This window comes from Microcaecilia unicolor, chromosome 1 (genome assembly GCF_901765095.1).
Source record: "Microcaecilia unicolor chromosome 1, aMicUni1.1, whole genome shotgun sequence".
NCBI lineage: Eukaryota > Metazoa > Chordata > Amphibia > Gymnophiona > Siphonopidae > Microcaecilia > Microcaecilia unicolor.
In genome coordinates, this window is record NC_044031.1 from 724,001,413 (window position 1) to 724,021,846 (window position 20,434).

The window sequence follows — 20,434 nt, forward strand, 5'->3', positions numbered from 1 at the left end:
TGATCATTAATTGTATGCAAATGCATGCAAACGAGGGTCTCCCGCATTCCTCCCTAATGATCAGCAGGCAGCGCGCCAAACAAGGGTGCTGCTCCCACTGTAAACCCTACACCAGCTCGGAGCTGGCGTTACGGTTTACCAGCAAGAAAGGAATGGGGGAGACCCACTGAAGAGATTTGACAGGTCCAGGATTTTCTCCCGCACTTGTCAAATTTTTAGCCCAGCCCTCCTCCCCTCCCCCCCAACACAAGGCCTGGAGGTCCACCCCCAAACCACAAAAACCTTGGGGTTCCAGTGGGACTGCTAGCTTTCCCCCACATTGAACAAAAATGCCCTGGTGGTCCAGTGGACTGCTAGCTTCACCCCCCCACCCACCCACCAACATCAACTAAAATGCCCTGGTGGTCCAGGGGACCGCTATCCCTCTCTTCCAATGCCACCCCAACCCACCTGCCCGTGGCCTACCTTGTTGTAGTAGATGGAGGAGGGAGGGACTAGCACTCCCTCTCTCCTTTTCGGGCGCCTCATGAAAATGGCAGCGCCCTGCCCTGCCCGGTACATCCAGAGATGCACTGGGCGGGGCTTAACTGTTATATGGAAGTTTATCCTGCCCGGTGCATCCTAGGATGCACCGGACAGGGCAGAGTGCCGCCAATTTGAGGAGTTGCCTGAAGAGGAGGGATGGAGTGCTAGTCCCTCCCTCCTCCAACTACTACAACAAGGTAGGCAATGTGCTGGGGGGGGGGGGGGTTGGGTGGTGTCGGGAGAGAGGGCTAGCAGTCCACTAGACCACCAGGGCATTTTAGTTGATGTTGGTAGGTGGGGAAGGGGGTGAAGCTAGTGGTCCACTGGACCACCAGGGTATTTTTGTTCAATGGGGGGGGGGGGCGGGAGAGGGGAAAGGTAGAGGTCCTGCTGGACCACCAGGGTTTTTGTGTTTTGGGTGGGGGGGGCCTGGAGGTCCACTAGACCTCCAAGCCTTGTGTTGAGGGATGGGCAGGCTTAGGTTTGATAGGTCCGGGACCGGGAGAAAATCCTGGACCTGTCAAACCTCTTCTGCTGCTTGGCAGGTCCGGGCTTTTGACCTATCAAACGAATACAATTCTCCCACATTTCATCCCTATGATCAGAACTAATATCGTGCCTAAATGTGCATGCTATTAGTTCTGATCATAGGGGTGTTATAGCCCTGCGCTGTTCCAGCACTGTTTTTAGAGGACTTCTGATCATCAGCCTGCCAATTAGGGATGTAAGTTTCTCTCACTAATTTATGTAAAGTCAGGTCAGTAGGTACTCAAGTACCCTGGGATTTGACATAGAGGAACACTGGTACCCAACATAAAGAAAGAAGAAGAGGGAAGATTAACAAGAGAACTGGAAGAGTTAAGTGACAACAATATAAAAACTGATATACAGGAATAGTACAGAAAAGTGCTGCTGGGACAGAGAGATAGGAAATTTAGAACTTTTACTTTCCTGATTCCGGGGTTGTCCTTAAGGGTGGTCCTGGAAAATAAAATGTCAACACAAAGAATCAATTCTGGGAAAAAGAATTAACTTTTAAAGTTTGTTTATTGTATTGAACTATTAAACATAAGAGAAGGGTTACTTATCTGATATGCTGGTAATATCTGAGAATGGTATGTTGTAGACATGCTATGAGAACCCTGTAAAAGATACAGATGAGTGAATACTGCTATTAATTTGTTTAAATGCTTGAAAATAAAGCATATTTTTATGGTTGGTTTGGTGTGGAGTAGTTTGTGGAAACACCATGACATATTTGAAACATCATTGCAATACCTTGCTCCGCCACCAGGGTGTGTAGATATCAACTGCCCCTGCAGCTGTGTTCTCTGTCTCCTCCTGCTCCCTCCCCATAGCAACAAGCTTATTTCTGGAGTGTTTCCGTGGGAAAGTACTGCACCTCAGCCCCACTCTGTGTGGGGCTGCTCTGGAGGATCTGTGCTGCTTCCCCCTACTATTTTGTAAGGACCAAGAAAGGTTTTTCTGATTAGCTTTGTAGATAGGTGACATTATAGGACCAGAGAGTCTTGCGGCCTGCACTGTGGGATCCCCATGCTCAGAGACTGTTTAAGTCAAGTGGAACTCCAGTAGAGGACAGACTGCACTGTGGAGGTGGCACTGCTTCTTACACACATACAGTGGCCAGTGTTCACCATAACTAGGGTTGCCATATGATTTCAGAAAAAGGAGGACAGATTGAGCCAGTCTGGGTTTTACTTCCATTGCGTTCAATGGAAGCAAAACCCAGACTGGATCAATGTGTCCTCCTTTTTCTGGAGCCATATGGTAGACTCAGATTACAGTGTTGCTGGGTACAGAAAAAAATATCATTGATGGACACAAGCCACCCGATATTTAAAACCATTTAACCAGCCAGGAACGGCTCCTGTCCAGTTAAATGACACTTAATCGTCTATCTGGAAATATTCAGTGGAGATTGCCGGTTATCTTTCGCTGAATATTGCCGGATAGCGCTTAGTAGATAACACAATATAACTGGCTACCCGCTAATATTCAGCACATCTCCAGCTAAGTTTGATGGCCAAATTTGACTGCCGAAATAGCAGGCCTATCTTTGGCCGGTTTCAACTTAACTGGCCAGTCCTGAATATCGGCTTGGCCAGTTAAGTTGAAACCAGCCAAAAAAACACCCAGACATTCAATGCCAGTCACCGGAAAGAGCCTGGCATTGAATATCCGGGCTGAGCACCGACCGCGGGAGTCAGCCGGGCTAACTCCTGCAGTCTGAATATCAGGCCCACAGGTAGCAAGACTTTAATTTGCCTTGGTTTACATAAGCATACTTTATAACATATGTGTGTATGCCAGGAAATTTGTGTGTATTTAATATCGGGTGTGAATGCACACACAATCCTTCCACAGAGTAATTTCCTTAAGGAATGCCCTTGCTTTCTCATTGAAACCTTGAGTAACTTTTGTAAGCACTGAACACAAGTTAGTTAGCCCGGTATAAAATTACTCTCAAAGTGACATGACTGTACGCTAATCTCACAGAAAGGCAAGGGTTCATTCAGGGCACTTTGCAGGATGAAACAGCACCCAGGGCAAAGGTTGCATTGGGCACTCCCTCCTTCAAGCTTATGTGCTTCCGTAGCCAGCCAGACTGAAATGGGCAGCATGGAAGCCCCCAGCGCCCGACACCCATTTCATTTCGTTTATGAATCACTCTGCTTGCTCCCCCCCCCCCCCCCCTGTGAAAGCTCTGAGCTCAGTTATTCTAGTTTTTGTGCCGTTGTTTTCTTCATGGGCAATAATAGGCTATTTTCTGGGCTAAATTGGATGCAGATTTTGTACTGGCCCAAACTAATAAATCAACCTGTCCCAGTGGCAGATCACTATTTGAACTCGTGCTTCTCTGTCTCATTTCATGACTTCAACCACAGACCAAACGTCCTTGCTTTGCTTGGTTTATCAGAGAGATGAACCTGCCAGTGGGAGAATTTTTTAAAAAATTTCGGCAGATTCAAAATGTTTTATACCTCCAGATTTAGAGGGTTTTTTTTTTTTCTTAAATCAAGAGTTGCCAGTTTCCAACTGACAAAAATAAGTTTTAGAAAAGACTTCACTCTTCTGCTACCACTTTTCTCTTTGCAGTATTCTAGTAGTTATATTAGTCCGAGTCCAGGAGAAAACTTGAGATGTAAAAATGAGGCCTGTGATGTCTTAAAAATTTCATGTTCCAGAACACCTTACACATAAGCATCGTCATACTGGGACATACCAAGATCCATCAAGCCCACTATCCTGTTTTGCCAACAGTGGCCAATCCAGGTCAGAAGTACCTGGCAGGACCCTAAAACAGATTTCATAACAGATTTTCCCCAAGTCCACCTTAATAATGGCTTATAGACTTCTTTTAGGAACGGGTCCAAACCTTTTTAAACCCTGTTATGCTAACCACTTTTACCACACTCTCTGGCAATGAATTCCAGCACTTAATTATATATTGACGTTCTTGGTCTTTGAAAAGATTTATTTATTTATTTCATAACTTTGCTTCACCGCAGTTCATCATAGTAATTTACAGTCACAAAAGCTGACATATAATAGTATATGAAGGGGCTCAATAAAATAAATGTCCAAAAAACATCATAAGGTGGTAGACGGATGAGTTTCTCTCAAAACATCCAAGTTGCGATTTTCAACACTCCATTTTAGATGTTTTTCTCCACAGTTAGTTCAAGTTTCAAGGGGGCATGTTAGAGGCATGTTTTGAGCGGGACATGGGCAGCACCAAAATATAGACGTTTTTCTGCAATAATAAAACAAAATGAAAATGTCTAGGGCCAAAAGTAAGATATTTTTGACTAGGTCTGCTTCAATCACGAATAAGTGACGAAAGGTGCCCTAGATAACCAAATGACCACTGGTGAGATTAAGGCATAAACCCCCTTACTCCACTAGTGGTCACAAACCCCCTGCCACCCCCCTAAGATGTAACAGTGAAAGTAAACACCAGGCTCTATGACAGCTTCAGATATGATGGCCATTCTTGTTAGAGCAAAAAAAAACAGCACAAAGGGCCTTTAAAAACAAAAGGGACACAATACTTATATTGAAAACCTTTTAATGATCAAATTTGATTGAAAGGAGACCCGACACGGGCTGTGTTTCTGTGCTACCGCACCTGCGTCAGGAGTCACACCAATGACAGGGAGGCTTATACAGACAAATTCAAAACATCTGTTGACTTTCAAAGTTATCTATAAATGTATTCCTCCATATGTCATACAATATTGAGCTCACGCACAAAAGTTTTCAATATAAGTATTGTGTCCCTTTTGTTTTTAAAGGCCCTTTGTGCTGTTTTTTTTTTTTTTGTTTGGACTTTGCTTGTGCTTAGTTCCCTCTCTTTGTCACACCATTCTTGTTAGAGCAGCAGGCAGAACCCAGGAGTAGCCTAGTGGTTGGGTCAGTGGACTGTAGGGAAGTGAACCCAGGCCCATATCCCACTCTAAGTGGTACACTTGTGGTGGAACATGTGAGCTCTCCAATACCTACTGTACCTACATATAGGTGACAACTACAAGCTTGAGAGCTATTGTTGTGATGTACAGTGAGGTACAGTAGGTTTTTTTTCTGTTCCTGGAGGGCTCATCATACAGTATAAGGAGATTATCGTGAGATGTGTACCTGGGACCTTTTTTATGTGAAGTTTACTGCAGTGCCCCCTAGACTGCCCCACTGCTCTGCTGGGATGTCTGTGTGGCCAGTCTATTAAGAATGATGACCCCCCAGACATCCCAATGGCTGGTTTTGGTCCGTTTTTCTTTTGGACTTTTTTTTTTTTTTTACAGAATGGTCCCAAAAGAAAAATGCAAAGTTGATTTTCGAACCAAAAAGATAGATGTTTTTCAGGTTTGAAAATGACTGTTTGCCACTCAATTTTTGGATGTTTCTAGCAAAATGTGCAAAATCAGGCTTTGACATTTTACCAAAAATGCCCCTCCATATCATATATAATCAAAAACATATTTTAAATATAATACTACAACAGTTTCAGGCTCTTCTCAAACTTATGCTGGGCTGATTCTTGATGTAAAGAAAGTGGCAAAACGTTCCAGATCATGGAGACAAGGACAGAAAAACAAGGGCATTGAGAACTGTCAAGTCTAACACTGGAAGACGGGGGAACGATGAATAGGGAGGCCTGGAAGGAATACAATGACTGGCTTGGAGCTTAAGGGTCAGACAGTCAGCCAAATAGGTTGGCTGAACAGAGTATAGAGCAAAATGAAAATTTTAAATGGTATATTATAGGCAGACAATTCTGAACTGCTAACAGCATTGACACTTGGTCATACCAACCTGCAATATGCAAAACCTAACCACTGTCAAGTCACCATTGACTGAAATCTCACACTCGATACCCACGTGAAGAACACGATGAAAAAGATGTTCTACTCAATATGGAAACTCAAAAGAGTAAAACCTTACTTCCCGAGAAACATCTTCCGTACCCTGGTACAGTCAATGGTAATAAGTCATCTGGACTACTGTAACACATTGTACGCTGGCTGTAAAGAACAGACTATTAAAAAACTCCAAACAGCCCAGAATACAGCAGCCAGACTCATATTTGGAAAATCCAAGTATGAAAGTGCGAAACCTTTAAGAGAGAAACTTCACTGGCTCCCACTCAAGGAACGCATTGAGTTCAAGATCTGCACGACTGTACACAAAATTATCCATGCAGATGCTCCACTATACATGCTAAACCTAGTGGACCTACCTCTTAGAAACGCCAAAAGATCAGCCCGTAAATTCCTCAACTTGCACTTCCTCAGCTGTAAAGGACTTAAATACAAGCAGGCATACGCCACGTCCTTTTCGTATAGGAGTACACAGATATGGAATGCACTATCCACAGCCCTGAAAACCATTGATGATCTAAGTAACTTTCGCATATCCTTGAACACATCTCTTCAACAAAGCCTACAAAGAGAACCCTTAACGACACAAAATCACACCAACCCTCCCTAATACCAAAATACACCTCCAACACTACCCTATCTACCACCTTCTTCTCTAATTCCTCTTTTAATCTCTGCTTATCACCGATTGTATCCAAGATCCTGCCATGACTATAGCAACACGCTGTAAGCCACATTGAGCCTGCAAATAGGTGGGATAATGTGGGGTACAAATGCAATAAATAATAATAATAATAAAATCTATCATGAAATCTGTAGCTGAAAACTCTTTCTGTGGGAAACTGAGAAAACTCCTCCTAACTGCACCTCTTATCCAGTTAGGACATTCTGAGTTGATCTGTTTAAGGCTAATACACTGTGTAGTCCTTCACATTTCCTGTGAGAAAGAATCCAGACTTTCTGCTCAAAATATGATCTAATCGGTAGTGGAATATAATGGTGGAAATAATAGGCTGGTTTTCAGCAGTGGCAGACAGCATTTAAATTAATCTGTATATTTTGTGCCTGCATGTACCGTGGTGAAATTCCAAATGGTGCTGACTATACATGGAATGTGATAACCACCGCTGCCACTATGGGAGTAATTTTATACAGGTTACCTAAGGTTACAGAGGGTAAGACGGTACCCATTGGTAGCCTGTTTTATAAAAACACATAGGTGCCACATATCTTTATAAAATGTTAGGGATAATCCAGCAGAAATCATGGCTAGACTGAAACCACAAATGTTTACACAAGCTCAAGAAATTTCCTCAGAACGTGGTATAAATGTATACAGGATGAGTAACCGCCTAGAGTTTTTTTGCTGTTTTCTCAGCAACCGCTTGAAACTTCAAGTGAAATTTTACAGTTTCATTTGTTAGTATCTACGTTTATATGCGAAGCGGAATGAGATTATCTTTAAACATGGTGAAGCCTTTGTAGCATGACCACCCAACGATTTTCACTCGTTCAAAATTGTTTGCACTGTAAAACTACCATTATTTGGAAAAAACAAAACAGGATACCAGTTGACTGTTAATGACGTCACAGTGATGTAGACTTTTGTCTGGGGAGCAATGTTGGAGGCCTATCACAAGCTCCACCCAAAGCCGCAAACATTTGCCAAACTCAAGGAAGCACTACAGATGATCTGGGACAGCCTGCCACAGGGACTGATCGACAAAGCTGTTAAGGACTTCCCAAAGTGACTGAAGACCTGTGTTAAAGCTGGGGGTAGACATTCTGAACATTCACAGTGACTGCAACATTTTGACACATTGTTAATTGTATTGTTTGAATGACGCTAATTTAATGTGTTTTAGCTCAAACATTTTTAATGCACAAAAATCACTAGGTAGTAATGTTAAAATGTCAGTAACATCAACATAGCTTAAGCTAATTAAATGTTGTTTAATAGTAATATGTCAGTATGATGACTAAATAAGTATGTAAAATTTCTCGTTGAAATTCATAGTGGCTGCCAAGAAAACAGCAAAAATCTCTAGGGGGTTACTTTTTTTTTTGCCTCATCCTGTACTCATACAATCTGTGCAACCATGTGTATTTCATAAAGAATGTGTGTACATTGACTCCACCCATACTCTGCCCAAACTCCGCCCCAGAATACATGTACACACAGGTCACGTAAAAGTACATTCTTTCCTGGCCCTGCACGTACCTTTATTTGTGGATCCCCAGGGCTTTTATGTGCAGGAAGTTTGAAAAATTACCCCCACATGTTTCATTTAGGCTTGCTATATAGCAAATGCTGATGAACGGAAATGTTGTAGGGAACAGAAGGGAAGATGGTGGAGTGGGGTGGAGGGCACACTGCTGAAGGCCCTCTAGGATGTCAGATACCCTTGGGCTGGCTCTGGTCCTGAGGAAAGATCACTCTTCAAGGCCCTAGATTACTGGATGTCCATTCATCACTCCTGTGTCTCATACCCTTTTCTCTAGGCACTTATGAGCTCCAAAATGGTCACTGCCCATTCCAACAGTGTATATATAAAAATGAAATTTACTGCGTGAATCAAGAAAAATCTTTTGCTTCATGAGCATAAAGACAAGAAACACAGAATTGACACTGGCTTCCTTATTCTCCTTTCTCCTCTTCCCCTTGGAACTCTCTCGCTCTTTTCTGGTTCAGACTCTCTGGATCCTGTGTTGGGACTCCCTGGCTTTAGTTCAGCATTTGCACATGAAGCGCCTCCTCTAGAACCCTGCAAGGACACTTCTATGAACCTTCCTCTTTCTCCTCTTCAGTGGGTTCCCTGAACCCAAGGGGAATGCCATTCTGGTAATCTAAAAACACACTCCTCTTAGTTTCAGCCAAAACTGAAAGGTATTAATCTGCAAAAGAACCTTTTTCGGAGACGGGAAGGTGGTAGAACTAGAAGACATGAATTGAGGTTGAAGGGGGGCAGACTCAGGAGTAATGTCAGGATGTATTTTTTCACAGAAAGGGTAGTAGATACGTGGAATGCCCTCCCGTGGGAGGTGGCGGAGATGAAAACGGTAATGGAATTCAAACATGCGTGGGATAAACACAAAGGAATCCTGTATAGAAGGAATGGTTCCATGGAATCTTAGTGGAGATTGGGTGGCAACGCCCATAATTGGGAAACAAAATGGAAGCTGGGCAGACTTCTACGGTTTGTGCCCTGAGAAAGGCAAGGACAAATCAAACTTGGGTATACATATAAAGTATCACATACCATGTAAATGAGTTTATCTTGTTGGGCAGACTGGATGGACCGTACAGGTCTTTATCTGTCGTCATTTACTATGTTACTACTAACTCCTCTTAACACTTTGCTAAACATCCTCTGCCCCAGTGCCTTTACCATTGGTCATGGTCAGCTCACAATTCACTTCCTGTACAGCTTGTCTCTCATTGAACCTCCAGCAAAACCTTCAGGGTATAATTCCTCCCTCACTTGCAAACTTCATGCTGGTCATGGGCCCTCCAGCCAGGCATTTGACTTTCTTGTAGGTGAAAGGAGGGAAAACCTAAATTGTCTTTTCGTAACTGTGGGTCATGACCCCAAATGGATTGCAAAATCCACATCTGGGGTTGTGACCTGGGTGGGCTGAAAAAAACCCTCATCGGCCTTCACTTCCTGATGAGCCCATGCTATAATTAGGTCTGTGTGGGCTCCATGGAAGGTGGAGGGAATGTTGGCAGCATTGGTTGTGATGCTGCAAGACAGTCGGAAGCAGCAGCATGGAAAGGTGAACCCCAGAGGTCATGTTTTGTGGCCACGATAATGGGGCTGCAGCCACAGAAAGTTTGATAAGCACTGGTCCTGGGTATTCTTCAGCTCCCAATACTTCAGTGACTCCCCTGTGCTCCCTCTTATCAGTATAGCAAATCTCTCTATATAAAAGGCACCACCAACGTTCTATGAAGCCTCCAGCCGGAAGTGTGAAGGAGGAGAGATATCCGGTTTCCCCATGAGTGTCTGCCGTGCCCTCGCTCTCTCTGTAACACAAACAGTGAAGGAAAACACAGCAAAGCACGAAATCAAATTGCTCTCTCTGTAACAGTGAAGGACTCAGAGGGGGGAGGGGAGAGAGGGCAGAGGGCAGGGACACACACACTCCCACATGCACACAGAAGAAAACCTTGCTAGCCCCCGTTTCATTTGCATCAGAAACGGGCCTTTTTTACTAGTAAATAAATAAAAAGAAGAAGATAACATTATGTTTTTTTTATTGGACTAACTTAATGCACTTTCTGACTAGCTTTTGAAGGCAATACCATATTTTTTAGATCAGAAATTGTTACTACCTTTAAAAGTGGAGTAATACAGCTATCACACCAAGTTATCACTATGACAAAAAGAAGTTTACAAAAAACTTTCTTCAAAACATTTCAATTTGTAATTGCTGACCTCATCAATTTCCCCCTTGTCCATTCCCAGTATGAGGAGCCAGCTACAAAAGTCACTCCCCTTTCTACTACATTACATTTGAGTGGAGGAGTGGCCTAGTGGTTAGGGTGGTGGACTTTGGTCCTGGGGAACTGAGTTTGATTCCCAGCACAGGCAGCTCCTTGTGACTCTGGGGAAAGTCACTTAACCCTCCATTGCCTGCTGCATTGAGCCTGCCATGAGTGGGAAAGCGCGGGATACAAATGTAACAAAAAAAAAAAAAAACATAGGCAATGATAAGCAGTACACTATTTAAACACATCACATACAATCAGTGCATTTTGTGTAACAAAAGACACCCTTTAGGGGTGGAGTGATCATTGAGGGACTCACTCCACAATAGCCAAGACCCCTGCAACCAGTCATAGAATCTATGACAAGGCAGAATTTGTATGTAGAACCTGAGCTCTTTCATTAAAATACAAGAACCATGGGTCAAGTTTATCAGACAGTGGAAAAGGTGCAGGTACTCAGTACCCCCAAGTACCCCCTCAAAAAAAGCCCTGCATACAATAAATCAGCACTACGAATACACAGTCTAAAGCCTTGAACCACTTCAGTAACCATACCAGCCACATAACTCTCCCACCACTCTTTTTCTCTCTAGGACTACCCCATCCGTACTGTGGAAGACAGACATAAACTGGCTGCCCAGGGGAAATTTGTCACCACTGAGTTCGAGCCCTGCTTTGATGCTGCTGACTTTATGAGAGCTGGGAGAGACATCTTTGCACAGAGAAGCCAGGTAGGAAAACATGTGCTTCTCTCTCAGGGGCTCTTGCCCGGCCTTGGGAAACACCTTGTCGGTAGGGCTTTCAGGATAGGCTCACTGAATGTGCATAAGATCAGTTTACATACAATAGAGTAAGTACTTACAAACTGATCTCATGTATATTCATTGAGGAAATCCTGAAAATCCAGTTGTAGCAGGGTACCTCCTGAGGAGCAAGTTAACTCTTATTCTCAAGTAGCTTTCCAATGTTCTTTTTTGACAAGTGTTACTTCAAAACAAAGCCAAAAGTTTCACAAATTATTTGCAGGGAATACTGTTAGTACCCGACTTAATACAGTTGCAACACTGCATTTAAGTCACTGGCATGGCTATGGGTGAGCACAGGCCCACCCATTTTTGGCTCAGGCCCACCCAGTGGTAGCACCACATTCCCCTCTCTTCTTCTCCTCCGCCAGTGGCCCACTATCTGCCCCCGTCTCTGAACCCCCTCCCCGGTGTACTTCAGAGGAGGCTGCAAAGATTCATTTTTGCTGCCTGCGCCTGCCCAGTTGGCTTCCTTCTGCCGCACTTTGCCAGTAAGGAAACAGGAAGTGCTGTCAGCAAGGGTGGGATATGGCAGAGGGAGGCCTGCCGGGCCAGCGTAGACAGTGAAAATGAATTGCTGTGGCCGCCTCTGAGGTACACCAGGGAGGGGGTTCAGAGACAGGTGGAGTTGCCGGTCTGTGGGCAGGGACTGGGGAGAGAGGGAAATATGTTGGATGCAGGGGGAGGGGGAAAGGAAGCTAAGGGGAAGGTTAAAAAAAACTTTTTTATCAACTACGGGAGGGGGGGCGTGGAAAGTCCTGTCCACATTAACTCTGGGCCCACCCAAAATACTAGGTCTGGATATGCCACTGATTTATGCTGGTCTGTTGACAGACTCTTAAGACACTGCATTAGACTATGTGATGTGGAAGATATTTGTTCATTCTATAACAAAGTAATTCCATCTCTAAAAATATTGCACATCTAATTAACATGTGATGTTGCTTACTATGGAAATTAGCTCTTCAGTGATATCTTTTTTGTTTCAGGTAACCAACTACCTGGGTATTGAATGGATGCGCAGACATTTAGCTCCAGATTATAGAGTGCACGTCATCTCTTTTAAAGACCCCAATCCAATGCACATAGATGCCACCTTTAATGTTATTGGGCCTGGTCTTGTGTTGTCAAATCCAGATCGTCCTTGTCATCAGGTATGTCAATTATGAATCATAAATCCAATTTTAGGGCCCAGCTGGTTAAGGATTGCTACTATAGATGTAAGAGCCTCCACTTTAAGAAGAGGTGTGCAAAAGCTTATGCTCAGAGGTAGGACATAGCCTCCTGATCTGGGACAAAAACCTGTTTGAAGATTGAGAAAAAGAATGTCATGTATTCTGGTTAAGGATTGCTACTATAGATGTAAGAGCCTCAACTTTAAGAAGAGGTGTGCAAAAGCTTATGCTCAGAGGTAGGACATGGCCTCCTGACCTGGGAAAAAAACCTGTTTGAAGATTGAGAAAAAGAATGTCACGTATTTACACAATGGAATATCAAAAAAGTGGCAAATGTACACCATCCCTCCAAAACATTTATTACATATATATATATTAATATACATAGGGTGCATAAAGAGAGGCATGACCAGCAGGAAAAAGGAGGTGATAGTGCCGTTGTATAAGTCTCTAGTGAGGCCCCATTTGGAGTACTACCTGCAGTTCTGGAGACCGCACCTACGGAAAGATATAAACAGGATGAATTCGGTCCAGAGGGCGGCTACGAAATTAGTAAGCGGTCTTGAATGCAAAAATTATAGGGACAGGCTTATGAACCTCAACATATATACGCTGGAAGAAAGGAGGGAGAAAGGAGACATGATAGAAACGTTTAAATATCTTAAGGGCATTTATGTACAGGAAGACAGCCTTTTTTAACTGAAGGAGAGCTGTGGAATGAGGGGGCATATGACAAAGTTAAGAGGGAACAGGCTTAGGAGTAATCTAAGGAAGTACTATTTCACAGAAAGGGTGGTGGAGGCGTGGAATGGCTTCCCGGTGGAGATTGTGGAGTTGAAGACTGTTCCAGATAAGCATGTGGGATCGTTAGGAAAAGGAAGAGTTAGGGGTTACAGAGAATGGGCAGACTGGATGGGTCATATGGCCTTTATCTGCTTTCAAGTTTCTATGTTTCTATATATAATATACATACTGTATACTAGTAAAAAAGGCCCGTTTCTGAGAAATGAAACGGGCGCTAGCAAGGTTTTCCTCGGAGTGTGTATGTTTGAGTGTGTGTGTGTGAGATTGACTGTGTGAGAGAGAGGGAATGTGCGAGAGAGTGTGTGTGTGTGTGTGTGTGTGTATGACAGAGAGAGTGTGACTGGGTGCGAGTGTGTCTGTGACAGTGATAGTGTATGTATGAGAATCAGAGTGTGTGCCAGGGGCCCATCACTCCCTCCCCCCTCCCTGTGCACCCCAGCTGACCTTGTTACTCACCCAGGGCAAGACTCTGGGAGGAGTTAATTGCTTTACTCCAGCTGACCTTGTTAATCACCCAGGGCAACCACTCCAGGTGCCTGAGAAAACAACTGTGGCAGGAGTTAATTGCAACTCTCTTTTCCTTTGTGTACTTGCTAAACCGGATATCTATGCCACCTCAAGTTTCCGGCTGGAGGCTTCAATTAGAACGTTGGAGGTGCCTTTTATATAAAGAGATTATATGTATTCCAACAAATGACTTGTCAAACTTTTTATAAATCTTCTCTTACACTTATACTTCAATAACTGTTAATGCAGAAAACAGCAACTCTTTACATCAAGTGCCTGAAAACCTCAGAACATCTACTTGTAAGATATTGGCATGCCAGACCAACATAGCTGTAGGTAGAGGGAGCTAGGCTCTATCTCATAGCTCTTGCTCTATCCCTGTCATTTTGTCTCTCCCTCAGGCTGCGGGGTGTCTCCTAGCACTTCCTCTCTCTCTTTGTTGCTCCCTAGTCACCTTCCTTCCTGCTGTGTGTGAGCTAAAGGCTTATATAAAGGAGGCACTGAGAGAGGCTGGTGTACAAGCTCTGGAAATGCACCTCCTGCCCATCCTGGCACCCTGTCATATCGTTGTTGCTGGAAGCAGGAGGTGACCATTCCGGCACAAGGCAGAACCAGATCCAGGCTGATGCCTCCTTAAGGTGCTGCTCTCTTACCCTGAGCAGATGAGCTCAAATGTTTTCATGTGTCATAATCTGGCACTTGTGCCAAGAATTTGCTGACACCTGATTTAGTGCATTTTGTGTGATCATTTGGATTTTCACATACATGTGGTCTTTCTTGTTAACATGATTGCAGGTAGGTAGCATACAACATTCTGAAAGAACGGGGTGAATCGTCCTAGATGTAGTTTCCTGGCCACACAGCCACACAATACGCTTTAATACAAGGTTCTCCCTGAGGGAATAGAATTCTCTGTTGTGTCTCCCAGAGACGCCAAATAGCTCTTAATCAATGCACTGCATGGTATGCATGGTTCCAACTTCAGATTCTTTACCGCCCAATTCACAGGCAAACATTAAATTTTGTACAAAGTTCAACTGGCACACTACATCATCTATTTTCATCTCATAGCTTCAACAGTCTTCAGGAATTGCTTTTATGGAAGGCTAAGTGTCCTATTGAGTATAGCGTAAGTATTCCTACCCCCTTCAGGTAACTCTTCTTCTGACGGTGCCCCTGGAGTACTGGGGCTCACAGCCTCAGAAACTCCATTTGGTGGTAGCTGCACCTCCTGGTCTTCCCAGCCTTCTGATTAGTATTCAGAACACTCTGCCATGGGATTAATCCTTCTGCCTTCTCCTTTCAACCTCAAGAAAAAGTCATAGGAGACTGTTTTTTCTTGGGTCTCTGCTCCACCACTCACTTTAGACACCTCAGTTTTCTCTTGGCTCTGTGCTCCACCACTCAAATGAATAATAAACAAAGAAAAAAACGTTGCCTGATGGTTTTCAGGGAATCTTCCACCACCATCTTCCCCACTAACTCTCTTTGGTACCTTTATTACTCCTGTGACACAACTCTGTTATTAAGGAATTATTTTGGATTCAGCCCTCACTTTTCTACCACAGATTTCACACTTAACCAAAGTCAGTTTCTTTGTTTTTCGTCAGTTAAGGCTCGTTCAGCGATACTTTGATCATAACACTTTTCATGCTTTAATCCTTTCCATGTTTATGTTGCGTCTTCATTATTGTAATGTAATTTATGCTGGCTTGCCACGCTTCTCTCTGAAAAAACTTTAATCATTACAAACCACAGCTATCTGCCTTTTTTGTCAAGTCAGACGTAATGTACATGTTTCTCCTTCTGTAAAAGCTCATCACTGGTTACCTGTCTTGCAACACCTACAAATAGCGACCCTCACTTTCAAAGCTTATTGCATCGGTTTTCCTGCATACCTATCCTCTCTCACCATTCTATACTCACCTCCAAGACTTCTTCGTTCACTTAATGACTACCACTTGGTTCTTCCTAGGCCTAGATTAGCAAAATTGGATTCTACACAACGGTCTGCCTTCTTTTCATTGCTCCTTTTGTTTGGAATACTCTTCCACTCACTCTACATAGCAATGCGATCTTCAAAACGTGTAAGTGTGAATTAAAATCCTGGTTGTTTGGCCAGGCATATGGAGATGGCACCTGATGGCCTTCAAAATGGAGCTCTCAAGATTAGTTGTTTACCCTTCTTTGCCTTGTCCTTGTTTTCTGTCCTCTATGATTCTATGGTGTGCTATAATTATTGTAGTTCCTTTTCTTTTTCTTTTTATTGTTTGTTGTTTTTATTTAGCCTGTACACCGCTTTGTTCTGTTAGCCTGTTTAAGTGTATAGCAAATTTAATAAACCATAAACCATAGACATCTCCTTTTTTTCTCTCCTCCTCATTCTGTGTCCTATCTCTTTTTATACTCACAGTTCCACTATCTACTGGTAGAAGCAGGATATTTCTCCTTCCCATAGATATCTTCTTATTAGCTAGGGCGTAGCCAGCCAGATAGCAGATTTTGGGTGGGCCTAGGCAAGAAGTAGGTGGGCACCAAATGTTCTCTCCCCCACCCCCACATCAAAAAAATATCTCAGCTAGTGGGAAAATGCTTCTCTCCAGTTTCCACCTTGGTAGTCTGCAGCAGGCATGCGCTGAAAACTGAGCATTGTGGTATTGTGGAGAGCAGCATTTTCATTATCATGTGCTACTGTTGGATGGGCATGAGCCCTAAGTGGGTGGGCCCCGGCCCATCCAGGTCCACCTGTGGCTACGCCACTGTTAGCTATAACCCTAAGGCAGGGACATATCATTCTGTATGGCTTCTCATTATACTAAATTACTTCACGAGTTCCTTTCTGGAAACAAACACTCTGAGTTATATATTTGTGACCCCCCCCCCCCTGAAAAATGCCCATGTCTGAAGGGTGGAAGAGATATTATGTTGGTTGGTGAATAAAGAATGATGTTTGATGATTGCTGAGAAATGAATGATGTGTCAGTAAAGTAAATGTTGATATTTGTTCCAAGAAAACAAATGTATCATGTGGATTGGTGTGACACATAAGTGAGAGCCCTCTGGCAGTGGCGTAGCCAGACCTGAGATTTTGGGTGGGCCCAGAGCTAATATGGGTGGGCACGCACTGTGTGATCCTACAAAAATAATGCCTTAGAATTCACTTGATGCCTAACAGCTGACCTGCATCAGTATAACCACATACATACTTAATGGAAAATTTGATATTTTTAAATATAATTACATTATCCCATTATCTTAAAATTGATCATACGTATGTCTACTACAACAGCAAACCTCTCAACACACATGGCAGGATCCTACAATATAATTACATAGGAAAAATACATTCAAATTCTGGTGGCACCTCAATAATAGCAATACAAAATTCCTTCACTACCAGGTGCTTTGTGAAGTAACACTAAAGCCTGCAAAGAAGCTTCTTAACAACAATTCTGAACACGAATACCAACAACAGTACTTTTATAAAGACAGCGGTGAATATACATAGCAGGAATTTGCATTCCATTGGAAAATTCAGACAAGTCAGACTCATAACACCACACAAACCACATGCCAGCAGATTATCTCACCTTGGTCACATGCAGAACACATACCAACCCTCATGGATTACAGAATAGAGGACCAAAAATTACAAACTGTCCTGTAGCCCGGCATCAGCCCTTCCCTTCCCTGCCCTACCCTTCCCTTCTTTTTTAACCCTCATCCATCCCATAGCCCAGCATTAGCCCTATCCATCTCTTCCCTATCATCTATCCCGCAGCTAGGCATCACTTCTACCCTAGCTCCCCCAACCCCTCCCTATAGCCTAGCATCAGCCCTGTACTACTGTCTACCTGTCGTCGTCCCCCCCCCCCCCAATAGTCTGACATCTCCCCTACTCTTCCCAATGTCCCCCTCCCTCCACCCTTAAGCTCATCAGCAATCAGCATTAAATGTAAAACATTTTAATTTTTCATGCTTGGGCACTGCAGACACGACCCCCACCCAAAAGCCAACATAAAACACCTTTTTTTCTTAAAATTATTATTTTAACCTGGGCACTGAACCCATCCCTGCCCAGAAACCCACCAACATATGCCCCCCCCCTGAAAAATGCCCATGCCTGAAGGGTGGGAGGAAGGATTTTCAGGGTGGTTACTAAGGAGACAGAGCTGCTATTGACAGCCTGGGGAGAGAATCAGAGTGAAGCCCAACCCATGGGGGCAGGACAGAGAAGTTAAGAAAAGAGATTGCTTGGAGAAAATTCTGGTTTTTGGTAGCTCACCCCTACGGTGGAGCACTGAGGGGGATGTCCTGGGTACCAAGGCAGGAGAAATTTGCAAGTGTGGTGTTTGGAAGACTCTGCACAAGGCAGAAGGTGCCTGAAGCAGGTTCCCGACTTGGGAACAGAGTAGAAGTGCCTGGGGATGGAGTGGACCACCGTGGAATTTTTAAGAGATCTTGGTGGGGAGGACAGGTCAGGAGGCAGTCCAAGTCTGGGAGGTTGGTCAGTTGTGGGGGGGGGGGGGAGTTGGGAAGTAGTTCACCGGTCCAGGGATTTGGTGCAAACTGTTAAATGCATTTGAAAGCTTCCACAGTCTGGGTTTGGGAGGTTGGTCAGTCGGGGGGGGGGGGGGGGGAGTTCACTGGATCACCAGGGATTTGTTGCAAACTGTCAAATGCATTTGAAAGCTTCCAGTCACAAACACTGATCGATGCACAAAAGAGGATCCGGGCATCTCATTCGCATGCAGTCTCCTTTGTGCATTGGTCACTATTTGCAACTGGTAATTTTTCAGCGGCACCTGTATTTACCGGATGCTGCTGTGCATCGGCCCCTATGAGAGCTAAAGAAATTGGGAAAAGAGAAAGATCCAGGACTAAAGGGGACATGTTGTGGATGGTTACCGCATTCCATCTCTCTGAGCCATGATCAGAGGAGTGTAAAAAGGAACTGAGTAATCAAAATAACTTCAACAGTTGTGTGTGGAGACATTCGTGGACTGAGTTAAATTAAGAGGAGAATTACCCAGTACTGTTTCTGGTGTAGTAAATGGAGGAGATTTAAGATTAGAGCTGAACTGTGAACCCTGATTGCCTGATATCATTAGAGACTGTCTCAAGCCACGCTGACCATCTGAAAGACCCTGATTGTACAGACCAAGTTGACAAAGTTTATAAGCTGTTTATTCAAGTTACTGTTAGTAAAGCAAGTTGAAGTTTTTTCAACTGACACTGCTGACTAATTATTGAGTGAGTGCCCAGAGAAAGAGTGCCCTCAGCCTAGCTCGAGTGATCCAGCAGTGGGAGCTGTGTGTTTACAGGTGAAGTGAACCCCAGTCCTGGGAAAGGAGTGAGTGAAACCCCAGGGTAGAGCTGAGCCGGAGGTGTGCCCAGAGTTACATACTCTTTACATGTGCTTCCACATTTCTCACTCCTGCCCTTCTTCTTTTCAATTCCAGTAATATGAAAAAGTAATCCACATTACTGGCAACCTGCATCTTCAGTATAGAAATTTCAATAGCCTCAATTCCAGCTGGGATGCATCTTTGACAATTTCATGCTCATGAAGAAGTTGAACTAGATGATGTGATGGACTGATTTGATTGTAATTGTGATTTAATTTAATTTTAGAATTTATTTTCTGCTTAATTTAATACATGATTTATATTCCGCTTGCCATGGATCGAAAAAGATAATGATGTACTAATCAAAACCTACAACTAAAAATACAGTTCTAAAATATCTTCATAAATTCCTGATGCCTAACATACATCATTATAAACTCCCTTAATTATCAGACCCAAATATTCTAATATCATGTTTGTAAAGCTATTATATCTCAAAATATTTTGTGAAAAGCCATGCTTTCAACAATGTATGTAGGGATGGAAAGGCTAAATTTGGGGGGGGGGGGGGGGTCATTTCCTGGGTCATCTGCAGCACTGTTTGTTTTGATTTGGTTAATCTTTATTTTCATTTCAAGGGCAATGTTGCTAAGAATGTGCACTCTTTGAAAATAGTGTCTCTTTGCAAAGAGTGTGCAATATTTACAAAGAGGGCATACTGTTTCTTGATAGTACTGTGTATGCATTATGGTTCACACATGTGCAGCAGTTCATGCATGTGTGCACTATGGTCAAAGAGTGTTCATTCTTTGCAAATAGTGTGCCCTATTATTGGTGAACAAAAAAACATAAAGTACTAGATTCTATATATGGCACATAAAAAAATCAGCATCGAAACCCCCCACTTAAGTGACATTCTATAAGCCATGCCTAAAGTTCACTTAAACATTATGGTCGCACGTAAATTAGGAGCCACTGTTTTCACCAATGAAAACATGGTGCAAATGCCCGTGCCTAAATTCATGCACAGAGCATCCTTATTCCGTAATTACGCACAGAAGTCAAAATCACACCCGCATTCCGCCCCAAAACACCCATGATCATCCCCTTTCCGTACCCCCTTTTTTGGGCCGTGCGTAAAATTTTAGGCATGTATCCCTTGCTTAACGTTACACATGCAACATCCAATGAAAACTAATTAGTGTGAGTAATGCTTGTTAAAAGGCCAATTATTGGCACTATTTGGCTCACTATCCTATTAAAATGCACCCGCAAATCGGGACCATGCCTAAATTTGCGTGTGCAATTTTTGGTGACCTTTATAGAATTGGGGGCAATGTGTTTTTTCTTCTTTTGTTATCGACATACAACGACATGGGGTATG

At 43.4% G+C, this 20,434-nt stretch overlaps 1 protein-coding gene across 2 annotated transcripts in view; it reads left to right on the top strand.

Moving 5' to 3' along the window:
• Positions 1–20,434, top strand: part of GATM (glycine amidinotransferase) — a 67,284-nt gene that overhangs the window by 35,578 nt on the left and 11,272 nt on the right. For both annotated transcript variants that reach the window (XM_030189603.1, XM_030189602.1), the window contains exons 5-6: positions 11,007–11,144; positions 12,206–12,370. In XM_030189603.1, the coding sequence (XP_030045463.1) occupies positions 11,007–11,144; positions 12,206–12,370 (303 nt within the window). The remainder of the gene's footprint in view (positions 1–11,006; positions 11,145–12,205; positions 12,371–20,434) is intronic.